The following is a 14185-nucleotide window of genomic DNA, read 5'->3' on the forward strand; positions in this document are numbered from 1 at the left end:
TACAGATATTATACTATAGTCTGCGGACTGAACAAAAATTTTTAGAATTGTTCACTTTAACGAATGACGTGCCGTCGTTTACAGATACAAAATTCACATTCGTACGAAATATTACGAACTTGCAACCGGAGTTACCTGTCCCGCAAAAATCGTCACATTTGTCAATCAGGTGATCAAGTAAAAATATTTCATGTAATACTATCTTTTAAATAAGATTAAAAAAGACTAATTTCAAATAATCTAGTTAAGCCTATTTAATGCAAAAGAAGCCTATTATCACTCAAAACTAGGGTACTTTTAGCATCAAATTACTTATAATGACATTTATGAATTTAGGGAGGCGTGTGGCGCAGTGTAAATCACAAAGAAGGTGCATATCTGAAGCTTCTACTGTAGGTCTTAAAAACAGCGGTTGCTAACAAGTGACTAAATCAATCTAGATGACATCATCAAGCCGAACATTAGCCTCCTTTAGCTTAGCGGTGTCAATGTGAAGTCATGTGATCGTGATGAATTTTTTTTAAAGCATAATGTTGGCTTCAAACTTGTGGCAATTGCATACGCTTCAAAAATAATGAAAGCAGTGTTAATATGTGGAGATCATCCGGCTGAACAAAACGTGAAGGGATCATAAACATATTTTTGCCACAGGTCTTAGTGTCTTTCAATGGAAAAATCTAATTGCTTTTATTCGATGGAGCCCTTTGCGATGCTAACTTCCAGGTCGGACTACAAACGTCATCACTGCATCACTTTTTTGTGAATAATTGGTGGAGTTCCCCTATTAAAAAAATGCAAATGAACCCAAAGCACCAACACAGAAATGGCTGTTTTCAATGACATCTACCTACTAAACATACTCACACTGATATTCTGAACAATCTGTGCTGTTGTATTTGCTGTAAAGTGTCTCTACTGTAGGCTATTTTTATTATATGTACAGCACTTTGGCTTGACCAAAAATCGTTTATAAATGTGCTATATAAATAAAACTTGATTTGATTTGATTTGATTAAACACTTTGTTGTAAATCAATGGATGTTTTAAATCCCCCCACTGACCTGGCGTGGCGGATGGAGGCGATGGCGTTGCTGAACTCGCTGTCGATGCTGCGGCAGTTGTAGAACTCCTGGTAGGCGTGGCGTGACGATCCCTGGTACTCGATGCGGCTGATGCGGCAGATGCCCACGATGAGGATGATGAGCATGAGGACGAAGGCCACGCACAGCGCTCCGATGATGATGTAGAGGGAGTGGCGGGGCATGTTGGTCAGGGTGTCCTCCGTGTGGGCCGGCTTCCACTGCAGGTCTGAAATAAAGAAAGACGGAAGTATAATAATAATTCAAAACAATTATAATTAAAATACAAAATAAAAATATTTGAAATATATAATAAGACAATAAAAAACTATCACAATAAATAAAAAATAATAATTATAATAATAGTACAAAAATTCATTTTATTTTATTATTTTTTTTACTTTAATTCTTAGTTTTTTGTTTTACTAATACGTATAATTTAAACATAATCTAATTAGATATCATTTTGTCAGGTCTGATAATAAATCAATTTCGATGAGATGTTTTCAGTAAGGCATTGATGGCAGTGGCTCAGTCAGTAGGGGCTTGGGCTGTGAGCCGTAGGCTCGCCGGTTCAAGTCCCCGAACAGACCTAAATATGGAGTGCGGACTGCTACTTGGAGAGGTCCCAGTTCACCTCCTTTCCTGCCGTGGTGCCCTTAAGCAAGGCACCGGACATCCCCCTTCCCCCCTCACTCCCATTGCTCCCCGGGCGCTGTCCAATAGCTGCCCACTGCTCCTAGTACTAGACTCCTGGTACTAGGATGGGTTAAAATCAGAGAACACATTTCACTGTGTGCTGTGTGCTCTCATGTGAGACCATTAAAGAGGGTTTCATCCCTCCCATTCTATTCTCTACTTGATTGTTGGAATAGATTTTTTATTTTATTTAAATAACGTTTATAATTGGCTAAATACATTGAGATTTCTATTTATTTGATTGATGATATTTTCTGATATGATGAATGAATTATTTTGATTTTTGAATGACTGATACTGGTGGAAATAAATGCAGGTCAAAATAACAAAAAAAAAGACTGAGCTGTGGCTAACAGGTTTATTTTCTCTTATAAGCTATTTCCAAATGTTGTCGACCCGAAAATGTAGAAAAATTAAACCATATTTAACTCAAGACCTGTTTAAAAAGGCTTACAATATGAAAAATAAAGAATTGAGTTTGTGTGATATGTCCGTTGTTGTCCTCCAGCCTTTCAAATTCAGACAGCCATTAAGAAGGAGAGAGGAAAACCCCCCAAAAAACCTGACAGAGAGAGGGGGCATGTAGCTGTTTCTCATGTGAGAGGAATAGCTGAACGCAGGTTTTGTGGCAGGCTGACTTACGGATCTCACAGCTGGGCCCCACCCACCCAGGTGGACAGTGACAGGTGAAGCCGTTTGATTGGTCGACGCAGGTGCCTCCATGGTGACAAGGGCTGCTCTCACACTCGTTAACGTCCACCTCACACTTCTCCCCTGGAGGGACGGGAGAGGGTTGCGTTCATTAACAAATAGAAGAAGCAGAATCTGAGGCGTACAGTTTTCACACTCCTTGATCAAGCTGTTTACAAAACCATGGACTTAGAAGCAAAATGCAGAATGTCATACATCAATATTATTTTAAAATAAGAAAAAGTTCTATTAACCCTCCAGGGAAATTGAGGTGTCAGAGCAGCGGCTTCAATAAGAGTGAAACACAGCATAGGACATGGAAGAGCTTATAAAGGGATACAAACAAAAAGTGTAAGTAAGTATGAATACAAATAACAACAACAGGTAAACACAGCTGAATGGATATGAACAGTTATATGTCTAGGTGCAAGTACAAGTCCAAAATAGGTACGTACTATGCAAGTCTTTATGACATACAATTCAGGTCATAAAGATGTTTTTTAACAAGTATTTTTTAAAGCCGTCATTGTGCTACTAGATACCACTGGCTCTTCTGATCTAATATTACTAAAAAAAAAAAAAACTGTCAACAAGGGCATCTTCTCGTTTAGTCATTATTATCTTGAATGCAGTCTATTAGAAGCATTGGTTACCATATCCTTACATATAGATTTATAATAACCATATACATTTTCAGTCGGCAGTAGCTAAGTCTGAAGGGACTTGGCTTGTGAACTTAAGAGTCGCCGGTTCAAGTCCCGATCAGACCAGAAAAACAGAGTGTGGACTGTTAGCTGAAGAGGTGCTAGAAGTGTCCTTCAGCACCAACAGAACAAACTGGGGCTGAAAAAACTTGGCCTGCTTACTCTGACACCTCTCAATAAAAACAAAAAGTGCATGTTTAATGTATCTGTATCCGTGTATCAAGACCTAGTGTGTCCTTTGCATGTGTGCATGTGTTCTAACAGAGTGAAAAATGATTAATAAAGTCACTTCTTCTTAATTTCATTCCTATAATAGGCGGTTAGTGTTCTGCCGATGCTCACCCAGGTATCCCGGCTGGCAGGAGCAGGACACGTTGAGTCCTTCGCTCTCACAGCGCCCTCCGTTCTGGCAGCGCATCTTCAGACATGGATCCTTGTAGATTTCACAGTGTCTGCCTGCACGCACAGAACAGACCCCATTAACACCATGACATGCACTAGTCTACAGCAGCGGTGTCCAAACCACGGCCCGGGAGCCAAATGCGGCCCGCGGACCATTTTGAATCGGCCCCTCAGCAAATTCAAAAAGTATAATGACTTAAGTATAATAAACTTGTGCTTTTCTTATATTGTACTTCTTAAATATATATGTTGAAATATATTACACAGTATTCATGTGTTAATAAGCCCACTTTTCAAATACGTTTAGTCAATACAAGTTGAATTTTAACAAATCTAAGTTGATAAGAAAAAAGCCCAATACATTTTTCTGTATGTGGCCCTCGGAGAAAAAAGTGTGGACACCCCTGGTCTACAGTATACAGAGGACATGCATCTAATAATATTAATAAACCCAAACCCAGACATACCTTCAAACTGTGTAGTGCAGACACACTCGTAGGCGTTGACGAGGTCCTTGCAGGTGGCGTAGTTCTGGCAGGGGGCCGACAGACACTCGTTGTACTCCTCCTCACAGTACAGCCCGTGGTAGCCTGAATGGGAAACAGAAATAGAGTATATTATCGAGTCATTAAATATTAAATCATACTATACATTTTGCAGCATTGCCCTATTTTATCAAGGGGAGGGTTGAACTGTAAATGAAAGCTCTTTGGCTGTGACAAGCAGTTCATATAACTCATTCCCATATCCTGTACTGACCCTCAACATAACTCTGCATTTTGTTTAGCATCTGGTGGCGCTATGGTACTTGCATGACTGTAAAAACAACCACAATCATGACCTTTAATCATCATAATCAAAAACCGTTCATTGCCTTCCAAAAAAAGGGAAATACTTTCATGTAAATAAGGTATAATAAGTGAAAAAGGTGTGGTGAGGGGTTGCCTGAAGTAAGACTAAAGGTGTAGCAGATAATTGATTTGACAATGTATACAATATGCTTTAAACAACAGTCTAATGGTGTATGGCAATCTGGAGGACATTAGGACGGTTAAGATTGGTCTAACATTTGTATTACTCTGTGCATGTGTGTAGACTTGTTTATATGTAAAGAAGGAGAAAGAGTGTACGTGTGTACTCTTGCCAGGGATACAAAAAATGCAGAAAGCAGGTTCCTCAAAAGGTTCCTACATTCATTTTCAATGTACTTCACTAAAGAACAATGCAGCACAATGGCTAACGGTGCAGCCACATATCTTTACATCTGCAAAAAAACACAAGGAAACTTTAGATATCAATCACCTGACATTTGTTAAGTGTACAAATATATTGTCAGTCCAGTATTTTGCCCCTGAGCTTCAATGGCATTGGACAGAAGGTCAAGTAGCATGCAGTGCTCCGTGTTTTCCATAGGATGGCAGCTGTGCAACATCTGAGAGCATGGTCAGTGCACGAGTCACAGACAATCTATTATTCTCCAGTGACATTGAAAAACGTAAAATAAAGACTAAAGGACTTCACAGTCTCCTCTGGTTTCTGACCTAGTGCAGCGTCCAGTTTATACTATGTCTTTTAAAAGATATTTTTTAAGATATTATAATATGACTAATATATATGTGTATTCACTCTCTGTCCTAAACGGCTTGTTGGAGCTCCTGCCCCCCCTCCCCTCCCTGTGAGCCGTCTGCGAGACAGCGAGACACAGCGATAACCAGACCGAACATCCACGGATTTAACATAACGGCTCCGCGGATTGGTCCATTCGTTACGTCACTTGGTTCCCGGAAGAAAAAAATTGAAAAAGAAAATGTCCAACGAGGCGTTCTGGGGCAGCATAGACAGGTCTTTTCTGTGTTAGAGTTTTACTCGCTACAGGGTGTACTTTGAGGGTTTGTGACTCTGCAGACCGTTTACATGCAGAAAAACCTTCATAACACCCAAGGGGACGGGTAGTAACCAGAAAAGCATGACATGGGACCTTTAAATCTAAAAGGACTTTTGCTGGAAATAAATCAGTGGATGTCAGTAACAAAGTATTACATAAAGTATATTATGATGCTAATATTTATTTAGTTTTTTCTTAAGTAAGACAAATAACAAAAAATGTAATCAAAGTGCTTATTCTAATATTTGGTTGTAATGTATAGTATGTCAAGAAATATGAAAAAAGTCATATTATAATATCTAAAAAAATACATTTTAAAAGAAATAGAAGTATAATATGTACTTAGGGGAATTCATCCACAGAAAACACACTGGACGCTGCACAAGGTCAGAAACCAGAGGAGACTGTGAGGTCCACCGCAGACGGACCACTTTTGGACAAAATGTCCTCTCCATTAAAGGCAGCTCATTGTGGAATAGCCTCCCAACTGAGACACGGGATTGTCCCACTCTCAATAGCTTCAAAGGTCAACTCAAAGAATGGTGAGAAACAAAGGGACGTGCCATAATATGGAGCTAATTTCCTGCCATAACTCCACAAACAAACTAAACAAGTTTTACACATGCCTTATGATTCACTAACAAACACAGTGTGGTTTGTCAAATACAANAGACGTGTAATCACCGCTAAATGCACTTTAACACAGGGGTATCTCCTCTCGCACTTTAGGTAGCTCTTGTATCTTCTCTTGCACTTTATATGTCGTAGCTGCTATAGTGTGATAAATACTTGTGTATGCTGCTCTTGCTCTTTTGCACCTTTTGCATATCATGTATTTTGTTTTTGCTATGTTTGTAAAATGTAAACTTCTTAAATGTTTTATGTGAGGGACTGCGGATGGAAATTAGCTCAAAGCTAAATATGTTACACATTCTAATGTTTTAAGTGTTCATTACTGCGCATTGTCCCTGCTAAATAAACGATTAAATAAAAAAAAATGTCGCTAAAGTATTTAAAAAGTCATAGTTAATAAAATCATAGTATATCAAAGAACATGTAAAAAAGTATATAAGTTATAATGATGTACTTTCCCACTCCCTGCTGCACTTCATAGAGATGCTCCACCATATACAGTTTGCAAACTACATGACTGGAGTAGCAATCTGTTTTCATTAGCTCCGCTCCCACTGACTACGTTTCTCAGTTGGGTCCCAGCGCTGACGAAGTTTCAAACAATCCCTCCCCGGGCTTTAGCTAACGTGTGTTTGGGGATGGAGAGGAATTAATGAGGAGCGTTAGAGCCTCTAGGGTCTGTGAAATGCCAGTGAAATGTCAAGTGCCTTTCCAAGACTCGCTCAGCATGCCGGCTGGTGTCCTGGCAGCCGCTGACGGGAGCGGGATTACAGGAGACTGGAGGATGGATCCGTGTCTACATATCAACTCCTCAGCAGCTTTCTATCACGCATTTACACAACATACACAAGGCAGATTAACACACACACACACACACACACACACACACACACACACACACACACACACACACACACACACACACACACACACATATACTTCTTCACCATGGCAACCAGACAACGGAGGAATAAAGGGGAATGAGTTGGAGTGAAGGGCAGGAAGATAAAGGACAAAGGGACAAGGACTAGAAGGAATAAAAAAAGAAGAGAAATGCAAAATACATAAAGAAATATGACTGAGGATGCGAGGAAGAAAATAGATATCTGAATAATTGGAAAGAAGCGGTTGACTGCTCCGCACGGCAGGACACAGTGAGAGTGAAAGCTTTTGAATAAACATGAGAAACATGATTTGTGGGGGGATTATCGACTCAAGCAATAACTTTTAAATATTCAGGAAACTGTTTCTTGGGCTGAAAAAGAACTACAGAAAAGTCTAACTTCAAACCAATTAGTGATAAATAAAGTGGTGTACCTCAGGGATCAGCCATAGGCTCCCTTATAAGTTTCCCCTTAATTAAATAATGTGCAAATATGGTATTAATTTCCCTGCTATTTTGATCAAACACAAGTCTATGTACGTGTAATCCAAGTGACCTTTCCAAACTCCTACATTTAGAGGCAGGTTTATCATGACATTTAAAAAAGGATGCATATGAAACTTTTGCTGTTGAATGCATATAAAAACGGGTTGAAGGTATAGCCAAAAATGTGTATTTGTATTACATATTGAGTGTCAACATGTATAACTCCTAAACCTGACCTTCAAAAAAACTGTAATTGTTTGTTTTTTTATTTATTGCCTAACATTTCATTTCAGCATTTTTCATTTAATAATTGCCAAAATCCAATATTATTACATGGCTTAGTTGAATACTCGATTCTGATTGGTCAATTTGGACAGTCCAGAGGTCTCGCTAGCAGAACATTGCTAAAGAGGATGCTCCTTAGCTACAGTATGTGGAGTCATATCACTCCGAAGGAAAAATGTCCGGTCACTTCAACGTCTGCTGCGGACAACAAAGATTCATTTTCAACCATCAGAAAACACAGTTGAATACTTTTTGAAGAAGAAGAAGATAGGAAGTAAACACCAAAGGGAACAGCAGAAGAAGACAGACAGGGAGTAAACACTAAGAGGAAAACCTTCATTAATTCATATGTATTCCCAGACTAGTATTATGTTTGCGCTTGTCTTCAAAGTCTAAGTATTCTAAGGTTACAATCTATCCTAAAAGCCATGCTGCAAAAGAGACAGTAAGAAGCCGCTATGCTGCTGATGAAGGGGAATGAATGGAGGCATCAAGATGGAGATCCAGATGTTGATTGGCTCATATTAAACTGACAGACTGTATAAACAGAGAGCAATAGGGGCAAAGTGTCTCATTACGTTCATGGGCCACTGGGAAAGTAATCTATTTCCCCATCCCGGCTAGGTAATTGCAAGACAATGGATTATGAAAAGTCATCATTCCACTCAATTGATTTCATCACAGAGGCATCGGTGCGAGTGCAACGATCGCCCCTTTCTAAAAATAACTCATCATACAGACGGTGGAGAGTTGCTGCTGCTCTGAGGCTGAGACAAAGTCATCGTCTTTTCAGTTTTAACCAAGCTTGCTGGTTGCAAAGCTGGATTTAGAGCGTTGATGAATTAGGAACAAGGTGTCTTTAGATGGGTTTGTTAATGGCTCAAGGGGTCCGAGAGCCCACACTGTAAAAAATGCTGCTCCAAAAACAAGTTAAAAAATAATTTAAAAAAGCTGTTTTCACTTGAAATAAGTACAAACATCTGCCAATAGAACAAATGAAAATTAGCTTGGTAAGAGAACTTGAAATAAGAAGGGATATTTAGATAAATCAGATCTTGTAATTAGCTGGGAGAACACATTTTGAACTATATTTGACCAGAATCAGGAAATGTTGTGTTACAATATATGCCGCAAATACTCAAATGTTTTTCTGTGTTCTGATGTTAGTTGGTGATTTTCTAATAAATGTGTAAAGAAATATGTGTTTCATCTGAGATACGACTCAAAATAAGATTGTTTGACTTAACAAGATGATGCATTGTCTAAAAACAAGACCCGATATCTCACTGCAGTGTTGCTTCTGAAGTTATTATGTCTCATATTCTGACTAGATATTAAACACATATACTTGGCAAGATTTCGAGTTTTTGTAGTGCAAAGGCATTAGCTTCTGATTTCTGGTTGGAAAGTGGAAGCGGTAAGTCAAAAGTAAGAATGTATTACTTTGGCTCAAGGTCGGTTATAATGAAGTATCTTTTAAAGTCAGATTTCTCCATTTCCCTTTTACATTACATCAAGTGCAATCAATCCCTGAAGATAACAACTCAGAACAGCAAGAAACCTGCACCTACATTCGTTTTAAATAAGCCAAACCATGTTAAGTACTTTTTTCACACACATACAGTAGCACCACAGCTTTCCCATGACTTCTTTCTATAGGATGTTGCATAGTATTTGTTGAGAGAAAGGTGAAGGTGGATCAGCTGTGGCAGGAGGCTTTGAGGAACAAACATGACAGGTTTTCATGTCTAGCATGAACAACATACTTCAGTTCAGGATCTCTATTCAGCTAAAAGCCAAAACCTTGTCCTCATTTCTCTTTCTGTATTTACATTTTTATAATGTTGTATCTGTATGTGTGTGTCATCTATGAAGATGGCTTGAAAAATTAATACAAAGTTGATAAACAAAAAAATTGTCCAAGAACCCTAAATTACAAACATTCTTTTATTATGTACATACGCTTTACATATATCCAGAGGTGGCAGAAGTACTCAGATCTTGTACTTGAGTAAAAGTAGAAGTACTCAGATCTTGTACCTGAATAAAAGTAGAAGTACTCAGATCTTGTACTTGAGTAAAAGTAGAAGTACTCAGGTCTTGTACTTGAGTAAAAGTAGAAGTACTCAGATCTTGTACTTGAGTAAAAGTAGAAGTACTCAGATCTTGTACTTGAGTAAAAGTAGAAGTCTCAGATCTTGTACTTGAGTAAAAGTAGAAGTACTCAGATCTTGTACTTGAGTAAAAGTAGAAGTACTCAGGTCTTGTACTTGAGTAAAAGTAGAAGTACTCAGATCTTGTACTTGAGTAAAAGTAGAAGTACTCAGATCTTGTACTTGAGTAAAAGTAGAAGTACTCAGATCTTGTACTTGAGTAAAAGTAGAAGTACTCAGATCTTGTACTTGAGTAAAAGTAGACGTACTCAGGTCTTGTACTTGAGTAAAAGTAGAAGTACTCAGTAAAGTACTAGATCTTGTACTTGAGTAAAAGTAGAAGTACTCAGATCTTGTACTTGAGTAAAAGTAGAAGTACTCAGATCTTGTACTTGAGTAAAAGTAGAAGTACTCAGATCTTGTACTTGAGTAAAAGTAGAAGTACTCAGATCTTGTACTTGAGTAAAAGTAGAAGTACTCAGATCTTGTACTTGAGTAAAAGTAGAAGTACCAGAGTGTAGGAATACTCTGTTGGAAGTAAAAGTCCTTCAATCAAAATGTTACTCAAGGAAAAGTACAAAAGTATAAGCATCAAGTCCCTCGAAATTGTACTTAAGTGCAGTACTTGAGTAAATTAACTTAGTTACTTTTAAACACTGTATAAATTCGAAAATCTTAAAACGAGATGAGCTGTCCCCCCCTCACATCGCTAAGTGATTTTGGATAAACTTGGCACCTTAAGCCTTTACAAAAGCACTAAAAACCCCCACTGCTCACCTGGGACGCACAGACACCTGTAGCTGTTGCCCACAAATAATAATGCAAAGTTGAACAAGAACTAGATTACATGCATTCAAATTAGCAAATTCCTGCAAACACACGCACTTTTATTATGTACACACGCATCACATACATCCAGATTTTATACTTAAGTAAAAGTAGAAGCGCCAGAGTGTAGGAATACTCTTAGGTGAGATAAGTCCTTCAAAATGGTGCTTAGGTGCAGTGCTTGGTTAAATTGACTTTCATATAAATCTGAAAATCTTAAAACGAGCTGAGCTGTCCCATCTCTGAGTGACATTGGATAAACTCGTCACCTTAAGCCTTTACAAAAAGCACTTAAAAGCCCCGCTGCTCACCTGGGACGCACAGACACCTGTAGCTGTTGCCCACGCTGCGGCAGACCCCGTGGGCGCAGGGGTTCAGGGCGCAGAAATCCACCAGCTGGGCGCACGTGGGGCCGGTGAAGCCCGCCGTGCAGCTGCAGCCGAACCCCAGGGGGCCGGGACCCTGAGCGTAACACGTCCCGTTATTATGACAGGGGCCGGAGGCACAGGGGTCCACCTTCTGCTCACAGGTAGCTCCCTGGTAGCCTGCAGGAGGGAGAGGAAATGGTAGAATGGTATACCGTCCAATAAATTACAATCTCCCTACCTCGGCGTCAATATGCTGGCATTTCTTCTTGTGTTTTTTATCTAATCAAATCAAATCAAAATGTATTATAGCTCCAAATCGCAAGAAATGCCTCAAAGGGCTGTACAACGCAAACAAAAGCAAAGACAAAAACAAAATACAAACGTCAAAGCATAAAAACTATAAAAAACATTATACATCAACATAAGTATTGCCATGATTTATGATTTCTTATGTTTATATTTCGTATTTTTAGGTTCATATTTGAATTGTGTGAGATGTTTACATGCTTTAATGTTGACAGCGATAAAAGAACGTTATTCACTCCATGCAGACAAAGCATGAATCTGGGGAAAACCGTGACTTGGGTTTGAAAAAGAGCTTAAAAAATAAAGTGGTGTACCCCAGGGATCTGTCCTTGGATCCCTTACATGTTTCCCCTTAATGAAATAATGTGCACATATGGTATTAATAACTGCTAGAATCCACTTCAAGACACTGGTACTTTCCTACCATGCTGCGAATGGATCTGGCCCTTCCTACATCCAGGATATGGTTAAACCGTACACCCCAGCACGTGCACTCCGCTCTGCATCAGCCAAACAGCTCACCCGCACTGCGAGGGGGACCCAAGTTCCCATCAGCAAAAATTCGTGGGTTTGCTATCCTGGCTCCAAAATGGTGGAATGAGCTCCCCATTGAAATCAGGACAGCAGAAAGCTTACACATCTTCTTCAGACTGAAAAGTCATCTGTTTTGACTCCACTTCGAGAGATAGAATTACTAACAAAGCACTTGTATACTAATAAAGGACTGGCTTATCTAAAGCCAGTTGAGTAGCACTTGAAATGTTTGGCTCTATGAAACCTGATGTACTTATATGATTCTGATTTCTTCAAGGTTGTATCTTGTTGGTCGAATGCACTTATTGTAAGTCGCTTTGGATAAAAGCCTCAGCTAAATGCAATGTAATGTAATGATGGAAACTTCTGGAGCAATGGAGACAAAGCTCAGAGACACGGGGAGAGCTGGAACTTTGATAGTAAACACTGAGGGTTTATTATGGAGTTACGGCCGGAGAATTTGACAAGACATGCTACAGCCATGAGGTGACACAGCTGCTGCCAAACCAATTCTGAACATCTCTACCCCAGAGCCCTGTATTGTGGTGGGCAGGCGCAGCTTCCACACCTTAGTGTGGTGTGTCGAGCTTGGGGTAGGCTGTAGGAGTAACCAACAGTAGGTCTAACGGATGGGGCGAAGGGTGACGGGACAGGCTGGACGGACGAGCGGAGCTAGGGACTAGGACGGAAGGGGAACCTGATAGGGACGGAACGGGACGACAGACTAGGAGCGGACATGAGCGACGGGCGAGCGGGACGAGGACTGAGACGGCCTGGACTGGTGGAAACGGCGACAGGGAGGCAAGCAAACGACATGTCAGTAGGGCCAGTAACGGAGACGAGACCAATAATAATGGTTATTGTCATGTAATGGTTATGAGGCGACCAAGAGCTCACGTACGTAGACTCAGGAAGTATTCTAACACTGTTAAGTAAGGGGATTCTNATCAGGACAGCAGAAAGCTTACACATCTTCCGGCGCAGACTGAAAACTCATCTCTTTCGACTCCACTTCGAGCAATAACATTACTAACAAAGCACTTCTCTTCTCTCGAATGCACTTACTGTAAGTCGCTTTGGATGAAAGCGTCAGCTAAATGCAATAATGTAATGTAATGTAATATCACTGCTACTTTGATAAAACACAACTCTATGTTGAATTTCCAAACCACAAACGAGAAATGGCTTTCAGTGTGCCTTTAAGCCTCACAACTGCCCACATTTGTAGAAGCAGCTGTGTGGATAATGTACTGAAACAAAGACATCAAGAAGACACCACCTTTTGTCCCTTCTGTGTTCCTGTTCTCATCATCGTTAGAGCCAAAAAGAACAGCAGCTTATCAGAGTATTTATGATTGCTTTGACAGGGATGTGTTAAAGGAGGATAGTTGTGTTTCAGTCATGAGTTCACTTCTCTTTGTTGGGTTCTTCAAATCCTCTCATTAGTGTGCGAACCTCTGCTTCTCTCACCTATATCCTCCACATCTAAAAATAACTTCCTCCCTTCATTCTCCACCCCTTCTCCTCCTCTGCCTTCACCTCCCCACGAGAGCTGCCATTGTACTGCAGCGGGAGAAACACTACACTATATGAACACTAAAGTGGTGTGTGTGTGTGTGTGTGTGTGTGTGTGTGTGTGTGTGTGTGTGTGTGTGTGTGTGTGTGTGTGTGTGTGTGTGTGTGTGTGTGTGTTGAGGGAGAGAGAGAGAGAGTGTGTGTGTGTGTGTGTGTGTGTGTGTGTGTGTGTGTGTGTGTGTGTGTGTGTGTGTGTGTGTGTGTGTGTGTGTGTGTGTGTGTGTGTGTGTGTGATTTACAGTAACACTGTAGTAAATTCCTGTGCCGACTGCATGGCGGTGACAACTCAATTGAGCTAATGAAGAGATCTCTCTCAAACTACCATTGATCTGCGAGACTTTATTTCACCGTGAGAGGAGGCCATTTATCATTCGGCTGCAGAGAGGCAGGAGTCGGAGGAAAATCTCACCCGAATCTCTCTTTCTCTCTTTTTCACCACTCTGCCTCAATCATATGCTTGCTTAAATCTAAATCACATGTGTCAAACTCAAGGCCCGGGGGCCAAATCCGGCCCGTGGTGGATTTAATTTCGGCCCACAGGATAATTTCTAATTCCTATTAGATCTGGCCCGCCGGTATATTGCACGCACACCTTCACTCCATCCTGAGGGTCTCCTCAGCTCAGAGCCTGAGCCCAAACATTGATGACCTTGCACCCAAGATGAGATGCCAAGT

The 14185-nt window shown here is 40.3% G+C and overlaps 1 protein-coding gene across 1 annotated transcript in view; it reads right to left on the reverse strand.

Moving 5' to 3' along the window:
- The window catches only part of LOC104965378 (delta and Notch-like epidermal growth factor-related receptor), a 41497-nt gene that overhangs the window by 8058 nt on the left and 19254 nt on the right, over positions 1 to 14185 (reverse strand). Inside the window, exons 3-7 of the mRNA XM_010794334.1 lie at positions 11039 to 11296; positions 4042 to 4164; positions 3515 to 3628; positions 2421 to 2552; positions 1062 to 1308 (exon numbers count right to left, since the gene is read on the reverse strand). Of these exons, the coding sequence (XP_010792636.1) occupies positions 1062 to 1308; positions 2421 to 2552; positions 3515 to 3628; positions 4042 to 4164; positions 11039 to 11296 (874 nt within the window). The remainder of the gene's footprint in view (positions 1 to 1061; positions 1309 to 2420; positions 2553 to 3514; positions 3629 to 4041; positions 4165 to 11038; positions 11297 to 14185) is intronic.

This window comes from Notothenia coriiceps, unplaced genomic scaffold (genome assembly GCF_000735185.1).
Source record: "Notothenia coriiceps isolate Sejong01 unplaced genomic scaffold, NC01 NC01_scaffold00037244, whole genome shotgun sequence".
In the NCBI taxonomy this organism is placed as follows: domain Eukaryota; kingdom Metazoa; phylum Chordata; class Actinopteri; order Perciformes; family Nototheniidae; genus Notothenia; species Notothenia coriiceps.